At 40.1% G+C, this 22,515-nt stretch overlaps 3 protein-coding genes across 3 annotated transcripts; 2 read left to right on the plus strand and 1 right to left on the minus strand.

Moving 5' to 3' along the window:
- Positions 1–8,427: 8,427 nt before the first annotated feature.
- Positions 8,428–10,572, plus strand: LOC125345011 (putative RNA-binding protein Luc7-like 2). Its single transcript, XM_048337271.1, has one exon. It carries the CDS (start codon positions 8,593–8,595, stop codon positions 8,920–8,922), a length of 330 nt encoding a protein of 109 aa, XP_048193228.1. The 5' UTR covers positions 8,428–8,592; the 3' UTR covers positions 8,923–10,572.
- On the plus strand, positions 8,746–10,640 carry LOC125345010 (putative RNA-binding protein Luc7-like 2). The gene is made up of 2 exons (XM_048337270.1): positions 8,746–9,371; positions 9,402–10,640. The coding sequence occupies exons 1-2, from the start codon at positions 9,058–9,060 to the stop codon at positions 9,769–9,771; spliced, it is 684 nt and encodes a 227-aa protein (XP_048193227.1). The 5' UTR covers positions 8,746–9,057; the 3' UTR covers positions 9,772–10,640.
- Positions 10,641–19,320: 8,680 nt separating this feature from the next.
- Positions 19,321–22,307, minus strand: LOC125345014 (golgin subfamily A member 2-like). The gene is made up of 4 exons (XM_048337274.1): positions 22,071–22,307; positions 20,989–21,981; positions 19,969–20,895; positions 19,321–19,866 (listed from the first exon to the last, which is right to left on the minus strand). The coding sequence occupies exons 1-4, from the start codon at positions 22,305–22,307 to the stop codon at positions 19,321–19,323; spliced, it is 2,703 nt and encodes a 900-aa protein (XP_048193231.1).
- Positions 22,308–22,515: the final 208 nt, after the last annotated feature.

Consider the following 22,515-nt stretch of genomic DNA (forward strand, 5'->3'; position numbering starts at 1 on the left):
CCAGCTCTCTCTCCTTTTACTTTCCTCTATGAAGTCTCTGGTTGGTTGGTCTCTGCTAGGTTGGTCTATGTATTTGTCCTATCAACATGAGTTTTGATTTGTAGCTTATTAGCTTTCCAAATGATATCCATTTACAGGAAACAGTTTACCTTTTCTTCTCCATTTGCCTCCAAACCTTAATGTCCTCAGAATGAGATTACATTTTATCTTTTATGTAAAGCTGTGCATTTCCTGTGATAATCAATTCTGATTTTGAGCTTAGCGGTAGTGATCAAATGGTAAGTAAATCAGACAATGTTTTCCCTTCTCAACTGGGAACTCTTAGTCAAGTGAGGTGAAATGATTCTTATTTACTGTCTAATTATTTCTAACATTTATAGAGTGCCAAGAGTTGTGTTTGATAAGACTTTTGCAAATCCTTACATAGGACTGAGTATATATTTTATATGATAGGCATTCCCCCTCTTTTCAGTTGGGAAGAAAATTGAGGCTTAGAGACGTTAAGTAACTTCCCAAAGGCCTTCTGAATGCTGAAGCAGGTAACTGCGAAGTACATTTTCTAGGCCTTCAGGACTTGTACACCATTCATTTGACCTTTTCTAGCTTCTTTCTGTAATAATCAACACAAACATAAATACACACATACATGTGTGTATGTGTGTGTGTGTGTGTGAAAATAGGTATGTATGTCTCTCTCTCTGTCTATACACATACAAATAAATTGAAAGAAGATAGTGTTCATAAGGAAACTAAACACATGTTAAAGCCAGAACCATAGGCTTTGTTAACATTCAACCTTTTTAAAATCCTTATACCCTGGTTATATGACAAACATAAACTAATCTCATTGACCTTATTTTCTTTCTTGTAAGTGGGCAAGTAATAAGTCCAAGTTAGTGATTGAAGTTTAGTTGATATCACAGAATTGTAATGCAGTTTCTTATACATATCTATAATTCAGGATACGTTGGCTACTGAAGTCTCCACTCCTCATACGTTGTCACAAGAGTAACACAAAGCACCACTAATATTTTTCTTCAGCGGCTGAATATAGTGGAAACTTAAATGTTCAAAATAAATCTCAATGAGACCATTCGGTTGTCAATGAAGTCCACATTACGGAATCAAGGGCTATAGCACTGTTGTAATTATTCTCAACATGCCATGTTAACTTGTATTACTTTTTTCCCCTCTTTTTCTTTCTCTGTTTGACTGAGTGATTTGTTTAGTTTTGTTTCTCTTGTAGTCCCTTCCTGTGGCTGTACCCTTGCTACCACTGTATTACACCCGTGTACCCAGGATACTGTTTATACGGGTAATATTACTGGGGAAGGGAGAGGGAATACCAAAATTGAGAGAAAAAGAACAAAAAGACAAACCATTCAAAAAGCAACACTTAGAAACCATTTGGTGTAAACCAACTGCACAGCTCTTGAGGGGAGACGGGAAGGCGAAGGCGGGAGGGGGGGAAATGAGGGAGAAAGTAACAAGTAGAACAAGAAATGTACTCACTGCCTTTCATATGAATCTATAACCCCTGTGTATCACACTTTGACAATAAAGATGTATAAGAAAATGTATAAGAAGGATACATTTATGAAATATACAGTTTTATTACTTTACCTCATATCAAGTGACACAAATTAATTACAAAGTACAGAAAATTGAAAATATATAAGTAATTAATAGGGGTTTGGTGGATGCCAAGTGAGAAATTAAGAGCCACTTCGTTGCAAATGGAATTGGTGATACTTATTTCTTCTTAGGTTATATACAGTTTGGGCTACAGATGTACACAGAAAAGCTAGAGTCATTTTATAACTTGTATTCTATTATTAAAATTACTTAATAAATATCTAGTATACATAATGTACTTTTTACTGAAGTAAAATATTTGGTAGTTTCAAAATTTTACAGATTGCCAAATTCTTATTTGACAGTATGAACAATAGCCCAGACTTAGTCTGAAATATCTAAAATTCATAAACATTCTTTATAAAGTAAAGAAAGATTAGATGCTTATGTACCTAATGAAAGACATTGAAATATGGGAAATTCAGAAATAAGTAGAGTGTTGTTTTACAAATGCTCCATGCTATCTTAGAGGACCTAAAAGTAAAATGAATATATCACAAAATTAATTAATTTCTATATATCTGTGAATTTCCCAAACATCTTTCTGACATTGATTTCTAGGTTAGTTCCATAAAGTCTAAAAACATTCTCTGCATTATTACTATTCTCATAGTTTTAAAGTTGTTTTATGGCTCAATACACATTCTATCCTTTTGAATATTCCATGAGAATATTCTACTGAGAAAAAAACATGATGTGTGTTATAAATATCAGTGTGATGAAGGTGGTTGATAGAGCTTTCAGATTTTGTATTGTTGATAATTTTTAAAATTTTATTGTCAAGGTGATGTACAAAGGGGTTACAGTTACATAACAAGGTAGTGAGTACATTTCTTATAATATTTGTTATACCCTCCCTCATTTTTCTTTCCTTTATGTAGCTCAGATAAACATACATACAATATATAGTGTACCAAAATCATATACAGTGACCACAGGGGGTACTCCATAGGAAATTCACTTAGTAAATTGATAATTTTAAGACAGTGTGTAGAAATGTGCTGTGATCATGGCTTTATTTCAATACTGTAATTTCAAAGACTTTCCCATATTTCAAAGTCTTTCATTAGGTACATAGTCATCTCTGTTTAAAATTAATAGTCAATTCTTAGTATTTTACTCAAATTTATTTAGTATGCTCATCTATGTTTGTACTTTCACCTACATATATTGACATGTCACAATGGGTTCCATTGTGCAATATATATATACATATATATACATACATACGTGTGTGTGTGTGTGTGTGTGTGTGTGAACCCTCCAGCCATTTTGTGGAAAACTTTGTTCTTGATATTTTTTGAATCAATTTTATTTGGCTGTTATGTTCAGATCATTTAGAAAATGATTAGCTTTTGCTTGGAAGAAAAATAACAAAATACACTTATGTAAGAAATTCATAGGATACCAAACATGATAAAGTATGGTAGACTAAAGTATGGATGACTATTCGCTGTCATCAGAATTCCCTTGGAAATATTTTATTTCCTGTATTTATAGAGGTAAAACAGGTCCTTATATTTTGTTTTGGTGATCACATCTTTTTATATACAGGCTCTAGTTATAATCTGTATTCTTGTCAATGTGGACTGATTGCAGAATTAATCTTGAGGTAACTGTTGGATTGGCCTTTCATTGATGGATCTGTTACCTGCTCATCAGACTGAATTTTCATAAGCCTACTTGATTAAGTGAAGTCTGCTTTAAGTGGCTTTTATTCTAGCAGGCAGCAAGCAGTGGAGAGATGGTAAAGAAACTGATCTACCATGCGGTAGATCATCACCTACTTGCACTGTCTTAACCAATAGCGATGATTTCCATAATATCATTTCAGTTAAATTGATTGATTATATGTGTTGTATTCAAAGGAAATGGCACTGGTTCCCTATCAGCTCACTTCTTAAGCATGGAGGATCATATATAACCTAATGCCTATCAGAGAGGTTTATTCTATATTTTTCTTACACTTAAATGTCTTTAAATATATATATGTGTAAATATATATATATATTTGGAATAAAATGCTTGGGAAAAGCAAGAGAACAGTACAGCTGAAGAGCATTCTGAGCTGATAAAAATGATACAGGCGAATTGCATACTATAAGGAGTTGGCATCCAGGAGGGAGCCTTGGAGACCAAGATCAGAGTGACACCACTGTAATGTAGTCCCAATCCTCTGTGCTGTGGGAAATAAAGAAGAAGGGGTGAAGAGTATAGGTAGACTCTAGCAATAGTCCAGGTATAAGATTATAGCCATGTAAAAGTGAAGGCAGAAACAAGAGATAGGATGAAAAATGAGAATTTTTTTTTTCTAGTCCTGGGTCTTGGACTCAGGGCCTGTGCACTGTGCTTGACTTCTTTTGCTCAAAGCTAACACTGTACCACTTGAGCCACAGCGCCACTTCCGGTTTTTTCTGCTATGTGGTGCTGAGGAATCGGGGCTTCATGCATGCTAGACAAGCACTCTACCACTAAGCCACATTCCCAGCCCAAATTTTTTACTGTATAACCAAAAAAAAAATCCATCGTAAATATGGAAAATGAATCAAATGAAGAAGTTGGGTATGATTCTAAACAAAGGAGTTGGACATAGTTCCTAAGTTCCACAGACCCAAATGAGAAACTCTGTTGCCAAGCAGGTTGAGAGTAGAATCTAAAGTTTATCCTCTAAAAATATGCATATATTTTTATTGTTATTGTAAAGGTGATGTACAACAGTTACAGATACATAAACCAAATAATGAGTACATTTCCTTTTGAACAGTGTCACTGCTTCCCTTTGCCTTTCCCAGAAGTTGTAAAGTTCGTTTTCAACATAGTGTCTAGTGAGTGTCACTGCTGCATTTGTTCACCCTTTATCTCTTACTCTCTCCCAAACAGATAAACTTACAAGGCAAAAGGTACCGAAAACAAGAAAAAAACCTCTTATTTCCATTTCTTGCACTTCATTTTGGTAAATGCCATTTTATATAATGATATGCACCTAGCTATTGAGACAGTGTGATCCTCTCCTAAACCATACAGGTCTCTAGATATTCACACACTGACACCAAAGGTTACCTCTGGGACATAAAATTCGGGTTCCTATTGGATATTCACAGAGACGGAAATTAAGAATTTCCATCTTTGCAATTTGGAGTTAAGAAAGGTTATCCATCCTAAGCAACAAAAAATGGGTAGATTCATGGATCAGCGCTCAGATTACTGATTTATTTATTACTTCTCTATAAAATTTTAACAAATAATACATTGTTATATCCCTAAATATTAATAATGGAATTAACAAATACAATCGACCAAATATTTTATTTGAGTTATCAAGTCGTAAATGAAAGAAATAATGCATTCCCTTTCAAAAGTGAGTTTCCAGTGACAGCATGTATGGTATTTCATGATTTAGGAGGATTTAGGTATGGGATATAAAAAGGAAGCCAATAATTAAAGTTCAATAATAAGTTCAATAATTAAATATCGTTGGTTACAAATGTCATTCTTAATGGGATTAAAGATGATATGCTTATATTTTAGTGTATTGGAAGAACAGAATATCCTTGGTTATTCGTGAAATCTGAATGGTACATGGCAATAGGTGAAAGATATCATAAAATGAAAAAAAACAAAAACATCATTTTTTCAGTGATCCTCAATTTAAGAAAATATAGTACATGTTTTCCCTCTCAGAGATATTGTGAATGGTGGTGTTCCTTACAGGATTGACAAGCTAGATTTTTCTAATAATAATAGTTGCCAATTATTATTGCTACTTTATGCTTGGCTTTAGGAACACCATGTCCCAACTGCGGTTCTAGCCACTCCTTCTTAGCTTCCTTAGCCAGCTCATTCATGTCTTCTAACTGAATTTCAGGGTTCCATAAGGTCATCCTTTTTTTTGTTTGTTTTGTTTTTTGGTTTTTTTGTTTTAGCTTTTTAGATTTATCCTTTGAGTTCTGGATCCTACTATGCATTTGCTACTCCTTTATCATAAGATAACTCAAAGAATCCTTAGTTTGTGTTTGAACACTACATCTAAGATTAATTATGTCCTCAGTCCATATCTTTTGTCTTTTCTTAACATTATAAATGCAAATAAATTAACTATGTAATATTTTTGACAGAAATACTTCATAAAATATAAATATTTAAATAAATAAACTATAAATACATAAATATAACAAAATAACAAATATGTAATATATTTGCTAGAATATAAAATAGGTTTTTTAAACAATCAGCAGAAAAAAGAAAAGACACTTAAATAATGAGCTATATAATGTAAATGTGCACGAGGTTGTTTCCTGTTTTTCTATTTTTCTTTTCTTTTTCTTCTTTTTTATACACATCTATCTGAGTATAAAGAGAGGCATAGAAATGGAGGGACAAAGCATGAACAAATGCAGCAATGACACTCACTGGACACTGTGTTGAACTATATAACTTGTGGGTGAGAATGGGAGGGAAAAAGTAGGAGAGAGTGAGGGAAGGGGTGACATTTTCCAAAAAGAAAGGTACTCTTTCTCTGACTAAGGTAACTATAACCGCTCTGTGCATCACCTTTATAGTAAAAATGTAAAAAAACCTCATAGGTCAGGAAATGTGTTAGGTTAGGAAATGTGTTCTCTAGAGGAACAGTGGGTTGTATATATAGAGCAAGTTTTATTCAAAGGAAGCTTTATTAATTTTCTCACATCACATAATGATAGAGACTGAAAATTCCTAATAGCTGCAGTTTGCCAAACTAGAGACTTAGGAAAGAAACGGTGCAGTTTCAGCCGTGACCAAAGGCCCCCACACAGGGAAAGCTGACAGCACAAATGCTCATCAGAAAGATGACAGGCTCAACGCAAAGAGCATGTCTTTCAGTTAAAAGATCAGAGTTCATCACTGGGCTGTCAGATTAAAAATTGTTATTATTATTATTATTATTATTATTTTCTTGTCAGCCATGGAACTCTGGGCCTGGGAACAATCTCTGAGCTCTTCAGCTCAAGGCTAGCACTCTACCACTTGAGACACAGTGCCACTTCCAGTTTTCTGGTTGCTAATTGGAGATAAGCATCTCATGGTCTTTCCTGCCTGGGCTGGCTTTGAACCATGATCCTCAGATCTCAGCCCCCTGTTTAGCTACGATTAGCACAGAGGAGTCCCTCATTACTGGGGCTTTTTGTCTTTTTCTTTTCCTCTTCAGGGCTTCAGTTACTGGGATGAGAATTGCCTCAGGGAGGGTGACCTGCTGTATTCAGTCTACTCGTTCAAATGTTTCTCATCAAGACCCTCTAGAATTCCTATTCAGAAAAATATGCCGCCAAATGTCTAGGCAATCTAAGGTCCAGTGAAATTAAAAAAATTAATCATCACAGAGAAGTTTTAAAATTCAACTACGTCTTTGCTTTCCATAGCTCTGTTACACAGTTGCCTGTCATTATTACACTAGAGCCTTCTTTGGATTGCTTTCTTTGATATTTTTACAACTGTCCTCTTTTTATTTTATTCCCAAGCCCCATAAAGGCTTTGTCAGTTAGATGATTTTTTTTCTCATATTCTACCAACAATTTCGTTCGTCAAAAATATCTCTTCCAGCATCATGAGATTAATGTTCTTAAAACATCCTCCCTTGTCATTTTCTTGCTCAGGACAGTTTATTAGCTCATCAACCTTACAGACAAAACGCAAATGGCCCAAGCCAGACACTGGGATTTCTGCGTTATTGCTACATGTGACCAGTGTGACTTCAGAGATAGCTTTCATGATATTGAAGGCAGAGAACATACAAATTACATATAGCAAAAATTCTGTGAAAACTCTCAACTGTTTTCTATATAGTATATACTTAGTTATAGGGTCCTGTAGCCAGGTTAGTAATTTTTAATGTAAAATTTAGTAATAAGGAGCTAGGACAAAGGGAAGAAGTCAAGGAGCATCCATCATGAAAATGTGAATATGCCAGCAAATCTACTTGAGAATGAAGTTTATGGGAGTAAATTAAGCAAATGTAAAATCGCCACTAAAATCTTAGGACTATTTTATTTCTAGCTGCTTCCTGTTTGTATTCAACATATTATTTAACATCTCTACTCTTAGCACACATTGCAATAGCTATTTGGTTTCTAGGAAGATTGAATAGTAGAGTGCCGTCCCCCAGTTCCAGGGCAGAGTTTGGGGGAAAGGAAAGTCTCCCTAAAGTTACCTGTGGGGGGAAAATCTGTTGAGAAAATGACCTTCCTCACTCTGCTGCTTTAGTTTTGCTATATTTGTAGATAGATAACATATCTTTTCTCAATTGCCCAAGAGTGTACTCATGATTCCTAATGCGGTGTAGCCTAATGACCTGCGCTATTCCAGTGACTTGAGAATTCCCTGCCCAGAAGAAAGTAAGATGGACTGATGGTGAGATGGACTAGATGTCTCAAAAGAGACATGAATATTGAGATTTCCACATCAGTGAGCAGGTTGGTCAGGACATGATGGCCTGCCTGGATCTTTCCCAACTTTGCCTCTGGGGCTCAAATCTCTCCCCTTCCTCAGAATCCTTTGCCACCAGAAATCAGTGAGCAGGCGGGAAGCGACGCAGCGCGGAAGAGCGTGCGTGCTCCCGCTGCGGCGACGGTGGTGGCGAGCAGCGTCAGAGTTGGGAGGGGGGGCTGACGGCTTCTGGAGGGTGGCGGTGTTGGACGCAAGAGCTTGCTTATCCCGTGTCGCTCCTGTCCCGGGAGCCGGATGGAGAGCGAGGGCGCGAGGGTGGCTTTCAGGGGCTGCCGTTTTTCCACGTACAAGTCGTCGTGAGGAGTGCAGCCCGGACTCTCCCGCCACCCCTCCGGCTCCCCTTCAGCACGCCTTGAGGCGGCGGCGGCCACCGAGACCGCACCTCACCTTCTCCAACCCTACTCCCCCTCACTCTCCCCGCCCGGCAGGGCCCGGTCTGCGCCCCACCCCCGCCCGTCTTCCCGCTATACCGCCGCCATGTCGGCGCAGGCCCAGATGCGCGCTATGCTGGACCAGTTGATGGGCACCTCCCGGGACGGAGATACTACTCGTCAACGAATAAAATTCAGTGATGACAGAGTCTGCAAGAGTCACCGTCTCAACTGTTGCCCCCATGATGTCCTTTCTGGAACTAGAATGGATCTTGGAGAATGTCTGAAAGTCCATGACCTGGCTTTAAGAGCAGATTATGAAATCGCATCCAAAGAACAGGATTTTTTCTTTGAACTTGATGCCATGGATCATCTGCAGTCATTCATTTCAGATTGTGATCGAAGAACAGAAGTGGCTAAGAAGAGATTAGCATAAACACAAGAAGAAATTAGTGCTGAAGTGGCAGCGAAAGCAGAACGTGTTCATGAGTTAAATGAAGAAATTGGTAAATTGTTAGCCAAGGTAGAACAACTAGGAGCTGAAGGGAATGTGGAAGAATCTCAGAAAGTAATGGATGAGGTAGAGAAATCACGGGCAAAGAAAAGAGAAGCAGAGGAAGTTTATCGGAATTCTATGCCAGCTTCTAGCTTCCAACAGCAGAAACTTCGAGTCTGTGAAGTCTGCTCTGCCTATTTAGGGCTTCATGATAATGACAGACGACTGGCTGATCATTTTGGGGGTAAACTGCACCTGGGATTTATTGAAATAAGAGAGAAGCTTGAAGAACTAAAGAGAGTTGTAGCTGAGAAGCAGGAAAAAAGAAACCAGGAACGCCTGAAGAGAAGAGAAGAAAGGGAGAGAGAAGAACGAGAGAAGCTGAGGAGGCCCTGATCACATAGCAAGAATCCCAAAAGATCCAGGTCCAGAGAACATCGCAGGCACCGGTCTCGCTCCATGTCACGAGAACGCAAGAGGAGGACTCGATCCAAGTCTCGGGAGAAACGTCATCGCCACAGGTCCCGCTCTAGCAGCCGCAGCCGCAGCCGCAGCCACCAGAGAAGCCGACATAGTTCTAGAGATAGAAGCAGAGAGCGATCCAAGAGGAGATCCTCAAAAGAAAGATTCAGAGACCAAGACTTAGCATCACGTGACAGAGACAGGAGTTCAAGAGACAGATCGCCACGTGAGCGAGATGGAAAAGCTAAGAAGCGGTCCTATGAGAGTGCTAATGGCAGAGCAGAAGACAGGCGGAGCTCGGAAGAGCGGGAAGCAGGGGAGATCTAATTAGTGTGTACATAGCTTCAATCCTTAAGCTTCCTGTGGAGTTACATATACTATTGTTTAGTTTACAGCTGTTCAGGGTGACAGTGAGCAAGCAGTTCTAGACACTGATCCAGCCAGGCTAGATGTACAATATCTTAACTTGATCTGAACTGAAAATGTTTTCCTGATGAAGCCTAAAACTACATCCATAGTTTCTGGTGAACCTGTAATACAGTTCTGAAATACAGTTTTATATGATAAGATGCTGATCTCTATTCTTTCAAGTAGGAGTGATAGTGAATGAATTGTGTTATTTGCCTTGGGATCTTTTGACCATTTGTAAAATGCTGTCTTCCTTTCTACTCCAAACAGCAACAGCTTTGAGAATTTTCTTTTTACTTCTTCTCTACCTTTTGTATCCCCCTAATACTTGCACCTTCCAACTGTGAAAGAAAGGGAGGGATAGGGAAGCAATATAATTTCTGTTCTAAGGTTCTATTCCCATCATTAATTCATAGTTGATTATGATTCAAGCACTATACTGGAATGCGTACTGCCGAAACTTAAAATACGGGGATTTTTTTTTGTTTGTTTGATGGTGCCTATTTAGAGTTGGATGTTGAACAGCTGTTGGTATTACATACTTTTGCTTTTTTACTGAAATCTTCAAATCAGACTTGTCTTGATTTTTCTGTTCCATTCAATTTACTATGTTTAGGATGTTCTGATGGGGGTGGGGGCAGGGACTCTTTCGTAATAAGCACTTGTTTCATTTTGTGTGTGTGGAGTATAAAAGCTACACGCGTATTGTAAAAATAATAAAATCAAAGAAACAATCACCACCACCATCATTAAACTGTAACTTGACTAGTAAATTGTCACTAGAACTATGTGTTGGATTTCCTGTCTGTTACATTGTTAACAGTGCCTTATTGTACAAGGCACCCAAAGAAGCAAAGATGTATTTGCAGATTCAGATGAACTGTGTGCTTCATCTGGGCCCCTCGCTGACTCCACTACTTCAGGGCTGTCTGTAATACTGGAGAGAAAGGCTGCACCTGCAGAAACCACTGAGGGTTTCCTTTTGTACTTCTTATTCAACAAACCTAATAAACAGTATGTAACCAAAACAAAACAAAACAAAACAAAAAAAAAGAAATCAGTGAGCACATTTCATCCTTTCTTCTACTCATCTCTCAGGTATTAACCTATCTCACTATTTGTTAATGGGTGATAATAATTCTTTTCAAGAGTCCATATTTGGCAAAGATTAGCCTAGTTAGTGAGGAACAAATTTCTGGATGATGCAATTACTGAAGGAAGACAGGAAGACTACTAAAAGCTGAAGGTAGCCAAAGCACCACTGCTGCAAAGAGAAATGACTTGGAGGTGACCTGCACCAAGTTCTGCCACGGCTTTCTAGGGAGCTTGAGGGGACTCACCTACTCCCATTTACTTGTCCTTTGCAGATATTTTAGGAGCTCTCCAATATTTATTTGTTTGTTCTTCTATGTTCTGTGCTTATGATTGCAGCATATTCATTAAGTACTAGTGACCATAGAGTGTACTCTTCATATGTCACCCTTCTAGAGAGTTCTCTTGGTGCAGAAAACAGACTATCTCTGTGTGCTTTGTGAGGCCATTATCGTGTTGAGGAGGTCAATAATGCAGTATAGGGTGAAAAAGGGCACATATGAGAATAATTTTATAGATTTATGCCCCAAGTTTTTTCTTTTGTGTGTGTGTGTTGTGTGTGTGTGTGTGTGTGTATGTTTGTGTGTGTATGCCTGTGTGTTTATGCTTACAGTTGTCTGTATTTTGAACTGTCTGTTTGTTGGCCTCCAGATGAGGAAGGGTATTCTGTAGCTCATAGCTTTAGAAGAAAGCACTTTGCCCAGGACACAACTAAAGGACCGATTCTTAGTTCTAGGCTAAAAATGACCTCACAGTAATGAGTAGAATAACTATCCTTAGTTTATCTTTAGAACTCCTGAAATAAATCTTCTTATTCAATATATAAGGCTCTTGTGCTCAAATTCCTACTTGTATTTTTATTAATCTCCTTTATATTTAACTTCAAGAAATAAAAGCAGGTGAAAAGAGAATAAAAATATTGCCAGACACTACTGGCTTATATCATAATCCTAGCTATTCAGGAGGCTGACATCTGAGGATCAGGGTTCAAAGCCAGCCTGGGCAGGAAAGTCTGTGAAATTTATAACTTGGATTATGCACCAGAAAACCCAAAGTGGAGTGGTGCTGTGGCTCAAAAGAGCTTAGGGAAAGCCGCAAGGCTTTGAGTTCAAGTCCCACCACTGACAAAAAAAAACACAACAAAACAAAACAACAACAACTAAACGATGACATCTTGACAGGACTTTCGTGTGTGTGTGTGTGTGTGTGTGTGTGTGTGTGTGTGTACAAATCTGCATTCAGGAAATGAAAATAAGTTGCTAAAAAGAAACAAAGTAATACATGAGTAATTCATTATCAATTCAAGAAAGGTTTGTGAGATTAAAGCCTAATTCTACTTTAATGTGAAGCAGCATTCACATTTAGAAACTTTATAAAGTATTTTATGTTATTTTATAAGTCATAAGAAAGAAAGAAACTATCATATTAAAGTAAGTTAATATCTAGATATGCCTTTAAAGTTCACTAGTTGGAGTTTAAAAACTGTGTATTCTAATCTACCAATGCGCACAGAAGCTTAAACCTAAGAGGAAAGAAAGCCACATTAATTGATGATCAAAGTCTAATCTCTCAGAATGTAAATCCTAAAAGTGAAACGTAGACTACAAATCACTTGGCCCATCCTTCCCTTCTCTTTGTAGCCACAAATTCTTCTTATTATATATATTTTTTGAGTTGGAAATGAAAACTATTGTGCTTCCACGTATTTGCACATTATCTTACTTATCAATGGTAAGACAATGTTATCTACAAAATGTCAGCCTCTCCAAAGTGGAAATGCATACAAAGAGTGTACAAGATGCTAATTCATCTGGATGAAAAACAAGTGAGAAATTGAGTGTCAGCAAATGTGTTTTTCTTCAGAATTAAATAACTGGCTGTTTGGAAGAATCTGGCTACTTATTAGAGGTGGAAGAACCTTACTAGTGGTAGAAAGTTCTTTTATGTTGTCTTTGAATTAACAAGTATGATTTCTTTTTAGGATCACGCCCAGAGACATTTCTATCATAGCTAATAGTGCTGATCTTTGAGAGCAAAAGTAGGAGACACTGGTCATTAAGATCTGTTGAAGATCAATAGAGACATGTTAGCAGAAACACTTGTTTTTCCCAGTCATCCCATCATTCTTTCCCACCTCACCCCAGATAGAGGTTTTGGCTTTGCTCTCAATTGGTGGTCCTAACTATGAAAGCTGACAGTTGTCTATCACGTTTTAAGCATTGGTTCCCTTTTAAACACTAAAAAATCACAATAATAAGATTGTTGATCTAATATATGGAGATTAGAGCTCTTTGGAAGGCATAGAAGTTTTATTTTTATTTTTTGAGTGTCTTAGGCAAAGGTTTTTTTTAAAGTCATGGAGCCAAGATTGCTAGACTGTGAAATCTTCAGTAGGAAGTTACTGCCAGGATGAAGCCCGATATTAGCTGGAGCACATTATGAAACTCATTTTGAGAAAGTTTGTGGGGGATGCCCGTGGATTCACTGGCCTAACTGCCTTCAGGAGGGAACTCACTGGCAGGGACAGCTTTTGCTGAGGAATTGGAGTAAGTACCAGCCTAGCACAGCAGGAGCAGGAAACATGAAAACATAGTTGAAACTAGAGGGCACCTTTCTTCCCCAGAGACTGCCATGGGAGAGAGATTTCTGTATCACGAATAAGCAATTGAGAGGTGGATTTGGAGTGGAGAGGACACAAAGTGACAACTATCACTTCCATGGTTTATTTGGTGAAGTCAGGTAAGAATGTAGTAGAATCACAAAGAAAAGAAAATCATGAAGGAGGATGTTGTAGGCTCAGAGTGTTTCAGAGACCAGTCTGACCTTGAGAATGAAGGAGGCTATAAAATAATTATATATACTTTACATCTATGGACTGAAGATATAAACAATTGAAGGGAAAACCAGCCATCTGCATTTGGTTACATCACAGCAGAAAAATGAGTGCTAATTGAATTATGGTATGGCCTTTGTCCTCCAATCAAGGCCATTAGCTTGAGAGACAAATTTAGAAATGTAAAGTCTTTAAAGTCTCACCAGCAAAAAAAGTAAAACAGGAAATTGATCATAATTATGCTTAGCAAAATGGTATGATAGTCTCTTTTCTATTATTTCAAACCTTGTCCCTCCACTAATTCAAATCTCCATAATTTTTCCTGGGTTCATGTTTTTCTGCCATCTCCACGAAAACTTGGATCTTTAGCTTTCTACTTTTCTTGTCTTTATAAAGTTACCCCTGGCTACTCAGAATTATGTTCTTGACGTTTCCTCCTAGGAGTTTCATATGTGGTGAATTTAACTCTCTACCTCACGGTATAATCCTTGAGATTCCTCACTTGCAACTTTGTAATCTGACAGTTTTTGACAGTTCTTGTGATTTCATGGGAGTTTTTTTTTCACTTTATGATGGTGTGAGTCATGTGTGTTCACTGGAAATTGTTCCCCAATTCACGATCTTTGTCAAGGGTGGTGATAGCGAGGAAGTCCTCTGTCAGGTTGCCAGTCGGCAGCAGTGAGCTGCAGCACCCAGGTAGCCAAGTGATCATGCTGGGGGGAAATCAGACACTCCACGGACGAGCATGTGATTGTGGTTTTGGATATAGGTATTGCAATGAATTTTGGGAGATGCTCAACACTTCATTATAAAATTAACTTCTTGTTAGATGTTTGATTCATGTAATATTCCGAGTACACCTTAGGCTCCACTAATCTACAATGTGAACAGGTCAAATATATTACATACAGTTCAGCATATCTTCAATTTACACTACAACCCATCACTAGTGAATGAGCACTCGTCCCTTTGTTTTAAAAGTTTGGTTGACTGATGAGAAAGATAAAATCCTGTGCCTTTTTTTTTTTTTTTTGCCAATCCTGATGCTTGAACTCAGGGCCTGAGCACAGTTCCTGGCTTCCTTTTGCTCAAGGCTAGCACTCTGCCATGTGAGCCACAGCGCCACTTCTGGCCGTGTTCTATATGTGTGGTGCAGTGGAATTGAACCCAGGGCTTCAGGTATAGGAGGCAAGCACTCTTGCCACTATGCCATATTTCCAGCCCGAAAGATAAAATCCTTAATCTGGGATTGAACATATCCCATTGGTCTTAGTGTATACGAAGGCACCTATTTCTAATTGACTAAACATATGAAAGCTGATATATATTGATAGTCATAAAAATTCATATTGGATTTACACAGATATTGAAATTTTATTCATCATCTCAAAATATAAGGTCAGGGTATGACAATGAAGGACATACATTCATTTTAAATTAGACTGAATTGAGTGGCTCCTTTTGATCTACTCTGGCATTGTCTCTGGAATGCTTATTTTTTAACCTGAAATCAGTTCATGTTCATTTTATCTCCTTTTACCGAAATCCAGGTCAAAGTTAATGTTCAACAGACTCTAGGTGATGTTTGATACCAAGCTCATTTTGATGACCTCTGCTAGGAAAACAACTTTTAATAGCCAGGGAAAGGAACCAATAGGTGATTTGCTCCTAAGCACACTGGAGGAAAATACCTTCTAATAAAGATCATGTAGGAAGACAAAAATTAAACATTTGAAATGATGATGTCGAAGTTGTTTGACAATTTATTTCCCAACTCTAGGAATACCACTTAAAATCTGGCAAATGTAGATAAACCTTAGCAAAGGTCTTTTGAACAGCAAATGGGAGTAATGGGAGTGAATAATCTCTCTTTAGTCAATTAGTCTCTTGAAGTCCATTGTGGCAGAGGCAGATGGTGACTCTGGGGTGAAGTTGGTAGTGTTTGGAGATTCTTCTAATTTATGCCTTAAATGTATTGTCAATAAGAATGGTGAGTTTGAAGAATTAGGGTAGCTGCTGTGTTTTACCCACGATTCCCAGTGGTTGCTGTATGTAGACAATTTCATTGATATCTTGAGAAAACAAGAAGGAAAGATATTTTAAATTCAGTTTCCACTCACTTCTTTAGGCTTGGGATGATGTTCCTTTTTTAGATAAATGCTTTGGATGGCTTAATCTGAATCATATACAGTGGAGGGCTTGAAAGTGAAGAACAAGTAGAGGTTATAAGTCTGAGATGATTACTCTCATGTCATCTAGAAATTAATATGCAGATCGGGAATATATATGAATTCAGATTACATTTTCCTTTTTTTCTTTTATTGAAAAATATAATCAGGCACACTGCAGAATAATGCGTTTTTACTTAATAGTATTTGATAGGCATAATTTCAGTTATATAAATAAGTAATAAGACCAAAATTTTCCTTTCTAGCTTTTACATAAGATATTTACTAACCATAAAATATGTGGTGTTTCTTTGGGTCTGGATCACTTCACTTAGTATAACTTTTTCCAAGTCCTTCCATTTTCTTACAAATGGAACAATGTCATTCTTTCTGATAGAGGCATCACAAGGCCCAATAGGTATACCCTTAGGAACACATAAGATGATGCTAAGTGAAATGAACTCCATGTTATGGAAACAATTGATATATCACAGTTGTAACTACTTTCAACGTCCTATGTGTATGTGTAGTTTCTATTATTGATGATGTTCTTGTATCACCTTCCTATGGTTGTACCTACACTATCTCTGTAATCTTATCTGAGTATACTGGAAACTGTGTTTACTGGTATTGGAAGTAGGAAATTCAAAGGGAATACCAAATTTGAGAGACACAGGGTAAAAAAAGAGAAATAACTACAAAAGCAATACTTGCAAAACTGTTTGGTGTAAGTGAACTGAACACCTGGCGGGGGGAGGGAAAGGGGGGGAGGGAGGGGGGCATGAGGGGCAAGGCAAGAAACAGTACAAGAAATGTATCCAATGCCCAACGTATGATACTGTAACCTCTCTGTACATCAGTTTAATAATAAAAATTTGAGAAAAAAATATGTGGTGTTATGATGATGATCATTAAATCCTTTTCACATTTCACTATTTGGCTGTAAATGTGCTTATATATTTTTACCTAGTTGTGATAAGACTTGTGAAACATATTTCTCTCAATTACTGAGATCCAATTATGGTATTGTTTTGTTCGCCTTTCCTTTTCTATGAGTTACTTGTTAAAATGTTTGCTAATTTTCATTGAGCAGGACTCTTTTGCTCAATTGCAGGAGGCAGTTTGAGAAGTTCGCATTCAGGTGGTTTCACTGTTGAGTGTGTAACACTGATGTTCTTACCCAAACCCAGGTATGGCAAGGCAATTGCCCTCTCAGGAGTCTCACTGTGACCAGAGCTGCGACAAAAAGTGGTGAAACTGCAGATTGACACCAAAGCTCATTTTTCAGGAGCAAGGACAATGGACCCTAAAAACTATCAAAAGGGGGACAATAGAACCTGTATAAATGAGTATAATAGCCATTTTTTATCAAATCTCACAGACTGTACCTTATTACATGTGCTATAATTTGACACCACCAGCAGCAGAGTAGGTTTGTTTATACAGCAAACTACAGACGTTGAACAATGGATTCCACTACGATGCTATGATTGCTTAAAAAATCAAAAGATGAGAGGGAATTTGGGGGTCTATTACTATTTTATGGAATTGCCATAATTGAAAATATGCTGATTAAATCCTCTGTCTATATTTGTAAGTCAATTGTCCATTAAATTTTCACATAGATATTACCATGTATTGGTAAGGTTCTTCAAATTGTGTGTCGTTTTCAAGCTTGTTAATGTATTCTAAGAGAAGAAAAGTGTCTGCATTTGCTCACGGCCTAAAATTTATCTAGGCTTTTTGGCTTTTAGTTCCCTGGCCCTCTAAAGATCCTCCTCACCCCGGGTGCATACGAATATATCATTAGACTCTATACTATATTTTCAGGTGGAAATTTTATTAACAAGGTCTATCATTCAGTTCTCATTAAAATATCAAGATTGTGCCATCATTCTAGGTAGGGGAAAGTGATGCAAGTGTACACCATGCTGCAGTGACTTTGTCATCACGTGCTGGGTGCTAGCCACTGGTTTTTCCATGACACACCCTGGGAACTGTCCTCTCTCACACCAGTTGCTGGCTGGGTGCCTCTGCTCTTATAACAAGGAGCTGGCTAGGTGGACAAACATTCACCAGTTCCAGTCCACTGAGATGCTGGAAAACCTTTTCTATGACATTGAGCCTGATGCTCAATCATGACACCATGACACGGGTCACATCCCACTTGCGCTAGCTTGGTTGATATCTCAGTGTCAAATGAAATCATGACTGCAAGGTGCATCCCTGGAAGGCTCCATGTAGATGCCCCCACTCATTAAGTCTCCACCCAGTTACCTGGGTAAGCAGCAGACCTGGAGGCAGTTACCTCCCCTTTCCCTTTAGTGACATCATAATCCACCTGGCCACACCCCCCGTCCCTGCCCTAGATAAGGATGATGAAAAAATGGGATAAGGAAATGAGATTGCAATACTACCTAAATATCTATCCAACAGATACACATATTTCTTTTTTTCTCTGATAAACCCAAATGATTTCTTGTCTTTAAAAATATACATATGCAGATAAATTGACTATGTATTACAAATTTCAGCTTTCTGCTTTACTCCTTCACGTCCTCTTATTCTTACTAATGATTGTGATTTTACCGCAAGAGTAATAGTCTCTTGCTGAAATAGTAGAATAGAACTTGCAGTCTTCTACCCGTCTTCCAATGAAAACACCTTAAACATTCCAAATTTCAATTTTATTGATTGAAACAGAAATTGAGCAATCATAGTCTTCTTTTAAATTAAACTATCTTATGAGGATTTGTAATATCCATAGATGATTCCTAAGTTGATGATGTCCAAATCATTTGAATCTGGAGGAACAATGTAGTATCACAGATAAAACCTTCATCCTACCTCTTGTCCCAAACATCATACTTTCCCTTCAGAAAAAATATGCTGTCCTGGGCAGACATGAAAAACAAACATGTTTACTGTGTATGTGTAAATAGCCGGGCCATTTCTCGCCAATAGTCACATCCAGTGCAACTCTGCACTGGAGACTAAGAGTGTGGTTCGTAAGTACGATCTGTAAAATAACTGGGATGAATTCCCGTGTATAACTGTGTAAATAGGTTTGTTAACTAAAATGTACTTTAAGAAAAAAATCTGTCAATAAATGATTGATAAATTGACAAAAAGAAATATAATTTCACTCAGCATTTGTTGTGTTCTACGCGCAGACATATGACTTAGGTTGTCTCGTCCGACTCTGAGCCATTCTTCTGCCTGTATCTGCAGGCCTTTGACTCCTCGATTTCAGCTGCGTTAATTGAGCTTGTGACCACACTGGCAGAGCCAGTGTCAGGGGACAGGGAGAGGGAAAATAGTCCGGAAGAATGTGTGTAACACATTTGTAATTGTTTGTGTCCTTCCTGAGAGTAATTATTGGATATTCATCATGTTCTTCAGTTTGGACCAGAACGTGATGGGGCGTTCATTGCCCATGCCCCCAAGCTGTGTGGTGGACGGCTCTAGGGGGCACGGCACCTCAGCCTCTACTGTGGATGGTTCCACGTCATAATCCTTGCTACCATCATCCTCCTTGCTACATTCAGTCTTCATGGGGCCTGCCAAGTCTGAAGTGGTGTCAGCAGCAGGGGGCTCGGTGTCTCCCTGCATCTTGTCCTGGCATGTCACGACTTTACCTGCAAGCTGCAACAGCAACTCCTGCAGCTCCTGCTTCTTCTTTTGTTTCTCCAGGGACAGTAGATCGACTTGCTCCCATTTCTCTTGATGCAGGGTCTCCAGGGTTTCTATCTGCTCTCTGCAGGCAATGAGGGAGTTTTCGATGGCGGCGATGTGCTCTGACAGCCGGCTGCATCGCTGTTGCAGGCCATCTGCTGCACTCTGGAAGTCCACCTTGTCAGGCAGGTCGGGGCTGAAGCAGATTTGCAGCTCCCTCTTGGGCACCTGTGTGTCCTGCTTCCTCTTCCCAAACAGGCCGTGGGTCCTCGTCCTGGGGAAGAGGCCCTCCTGCTCCAGCTTGGTCTGGCACTGGGCTCCCAGGTTGGCCAGGCACCTGCAGCGGGCCTGCTGCTCCAGCAGCTGCTGGCGGAGTTTTACCTCTTTGGCTTCAGCAGCTGAGAGTGCATTTTGATAAAAATCCCTCATTACTTGAGGGCTCTCTACATCGTCAGGGACGGTCACGTCGAGTGGGGTTGCCTCCTCCCCGCTTTCTTCCGCATCACTCACTCCTTGGCCTTCTGGAGGGGAACCCAGGACGCTCAGCTTGGCCTGCAGTTGCTCGTTCTGCTGCCATGCTGCTTCCAGGCATTGGAGAGTGTCCTGCAACTGTTCCCTTTCTGTCTGGGCCAGCAACGTGCTCTGTATTTGCTCCTGCTTCAGCTGCTCCAGCAGCTGGGTCTGCCTCTGCAGGTGCTCCTGCAGGGCCTCCTTTTCTGAGCTCAGCTGCCGATTGGAGGCTGTGTGCTGATCGCAGGTGGCTCTGAGTTCCTGCAGCTGTGTCCGGTATTGGCCCTGCAGCTCCTGCAGCTCCTGAGCTTCCTGGCTCGCTCTCTTCGCCACCTCTTTCCATTTCTGGAAATCCTTCTCCTGCTGCTCCAGCTTCTCCTGCAGCTGTTTCTTCAGGATTTGCTCTGCGCTCAGGGCGCTGGCGAGCTCCTCCTTCTCAGCGCTCAGCCGGTAGGCAGCGTCGTGCAGCTGGGCCAGCTGGTCTTGCATCTCTCTGTCTTGCACATGTGTGCATGTCGCGGTCTCCGTGTCCCGATCCTTGGCAGGCCTAGGAATGGCTTCCTCGGCTGCCTGTTCCAGTCTCCACAGCCGCTCCTGTTGCTCCAGGTTCTGGAGACGGAGGCTGTGGTTTTCCTGCAGTTGAGATTGCAGCTGTTGCTTCAGGTCCTTTAACTCGTCCTGCATCTGCAAGGCCTGGGTCTGCAGCTGCTGCGCAGCCTGAGCTGGTCCTGCAGGGGGCTGCAGCTCTGCCAGGTGTTCTCTAACCTCCTCCAGGTTGACCTCCAGCTCCAACACCTGCCTCTCCCCTTGCTCTCTCTCCTCTGTCTGTTGCTTCATCCCTTGGGATGGCTGCTGGACCATGTCCTCCCACAGGGCACTCTCCCTCCTCAGGGACATGGCAACGTTGTCCCTTTCTGACCTCATGGTCTTCACCACCCTTCTCAGGTTGTCCACTTGCCGTTTCAGCACTGCCCGCTCCTCTGATGCCTTTTGCAGCTTCTGAATTCTGCTCTGCATGTTGAGCTTTTGGGTCCAGAGGACTTCCAGTTTCCTTTGTAATTCGCTGTTGATTTCCTCCAAATCAGAAATTCTGCTCTTCTCCTGGTCTTCCAGGAGCTGGAGCTTCTTTTTTTGAGTGTCAACCCGTTGGGTGGTGACTGGGGACAATGCTATCTCTTGCTGTCCAACATGCTGCTGTGCAGCCCGCTGGTGGCGTGGTGGGTGGTGACTAAATGAGCCTTCCTGCTCCCTTAGTTTCTCCTTAACCACCAGCTGGATGCGAGCCAGGGCACAGCGTAAATTGGGTTCTTCAGAAACCAACATCTGTATGGCTAGCTTGTGAGCTTCCAATTCTGTTTGCAGTGCCTCGTTCTCTTGGGCTCTCCTGCAATTCTCTCTTCGGTGTTCATGCTGCAGGTGTTTCTTTTCTTTCTTCAGTTGGTGGAGCTCACTGGAGAGCTGTTGGTTTCGTAACTTTCTGGAGTGCAGGGTAAGCAGCAGGTGTTGGTAGTGCCTCTGCAGCTCCTCGGTGTTCTTGGGAGCTGTGAGACTCTCCACCCTGGAGGAAGGTCTCCAGCTGCACAAAGGCAGGACAGGCTCAGGGGAGGCGTGCTTTTTGGCAGTAGGCTCAGTTGATTGACCATACCCAGTGGTGTTTCTCTTGGGATGATCGCCCTTGATCGGTTTCTTCTTTGTGTTCAATTGTGCAGGTGCACTTGCAGGACAATTCTGCTGGTTTTCTTGCCGTCGTTGATTTGCTGCAGCTGTTTCATTTTCTCTCGATTGTTCAGACCTTCGAGCCCTGGGGCAGCAGGCAAGACAGAATCGCCACATTCCCAGGCGGTCTGAAATCTACAATCTACAATCTACAAACTACAATCTACAATCTACAATCTACAATCATTAACAATGTCGTTTTCTCACTATACCCCTTAACTCACTGATTTTCGCTGACACCACTCGGCCACCTCCACCTCCCTCAACGGCTGGGAGTGGTGTAAGCCAACAGAGGGAATACCAGGGCTATTAGGCAGCAGAGGATATGGGTGTGGCCCCAAGTCTGGCATCCCATTGGTCAGAGAAAAGTGTGAAATAACAGAGGGTGTGGCCAGAAACTTGTGATCCAGGCACAATGGGTGGAGTCCTGATGAGAGCTGCTCCTGCAGCCCTATCCACATCTAACTCTGTCCAGGGTAGTTATGGGCAAGAGTGGGACTTGCTACAGCTGGGTAGGTGCTCAGTTTTACCTGTACCTTTCCTAGCTTCCCTCACACAACAACTGTGGCCACCCAGGCTTTCAATTGTCTTCCAGGAAGTGGCATCAAGAAACACAACCTGTCCAAATTATAATTGTTCTCATTCCGTGCAGAAGTAGCTCTGTTCTAA

This window comes from Perognathus longimembris, unplaced genomic scaffold (genome assembly GCF_023159225.1).
Source record: "Perognathus longimembris pacificus isolate PPM17 unplaced genomic scaffold, ASM2315922v1 HiC_scaffold_5102, whole genome shotgun sequence".
In the NCBI taxonomy this organism is placed as follows: domain Eukaryota; kingdom Metazoa; phylum Chordata; class Mammalia; order Rodentia; family Heteromyidae; genus Perognathus; species Perognathus longimembris.

What these genes read in the sequence shown, in the direction of transcription:
- LOC125345011 (XM_048337271.1), top strand. Translation starts at nt 8,593, where the DNA reads ATGTCGGCGCAGGCCCAGATGCGCGCTATGCTGGACCAGTTGATGGGC.
- LOC125345010 (XM_048337270.1), top strand. Translation starts at nt 9,058, where the DNA reads ATGGATGAGGTAGAGAAATCACGGGCAAAGAAAAGAGAAGCAGAGGAA. An exon ending in GAACGAGAGAAGCTGAGGAG is followed by an intron (nt 9,372 to 9,401) that starts GCCCTGATCACA and finishes GAATCCCAAAAG; the next exon opens with ATCCAGGTCCAGAGAACATC.
- LOC125345014 (XM_048337274.1), bottom strand. Translation starts at nt 22,307, where the DNA reads ATGTGGATAGGGCTGCAGGAGCAGCTCTCATCAGGACTCCACCCATTG. An exon ending in AGTGGTGTCAGCGAAAATCA is followed by an intron (nt 21,982 to 22,070) that starts GTGAGTTAAGGG and finishes TGTAGATTGTAG; the next exon opens with ATTTCAGACCGCCTGGGAAT. An exon ending in AGCAGCTGCTGGAGCAGCAG is followed by an intron (nt 19,867 to 19,968) that starts GCCCGCTGCAGG and finishes CTGTTTGGGAAG; the next exon opens with AGGAAGCAGGACACACAGGT.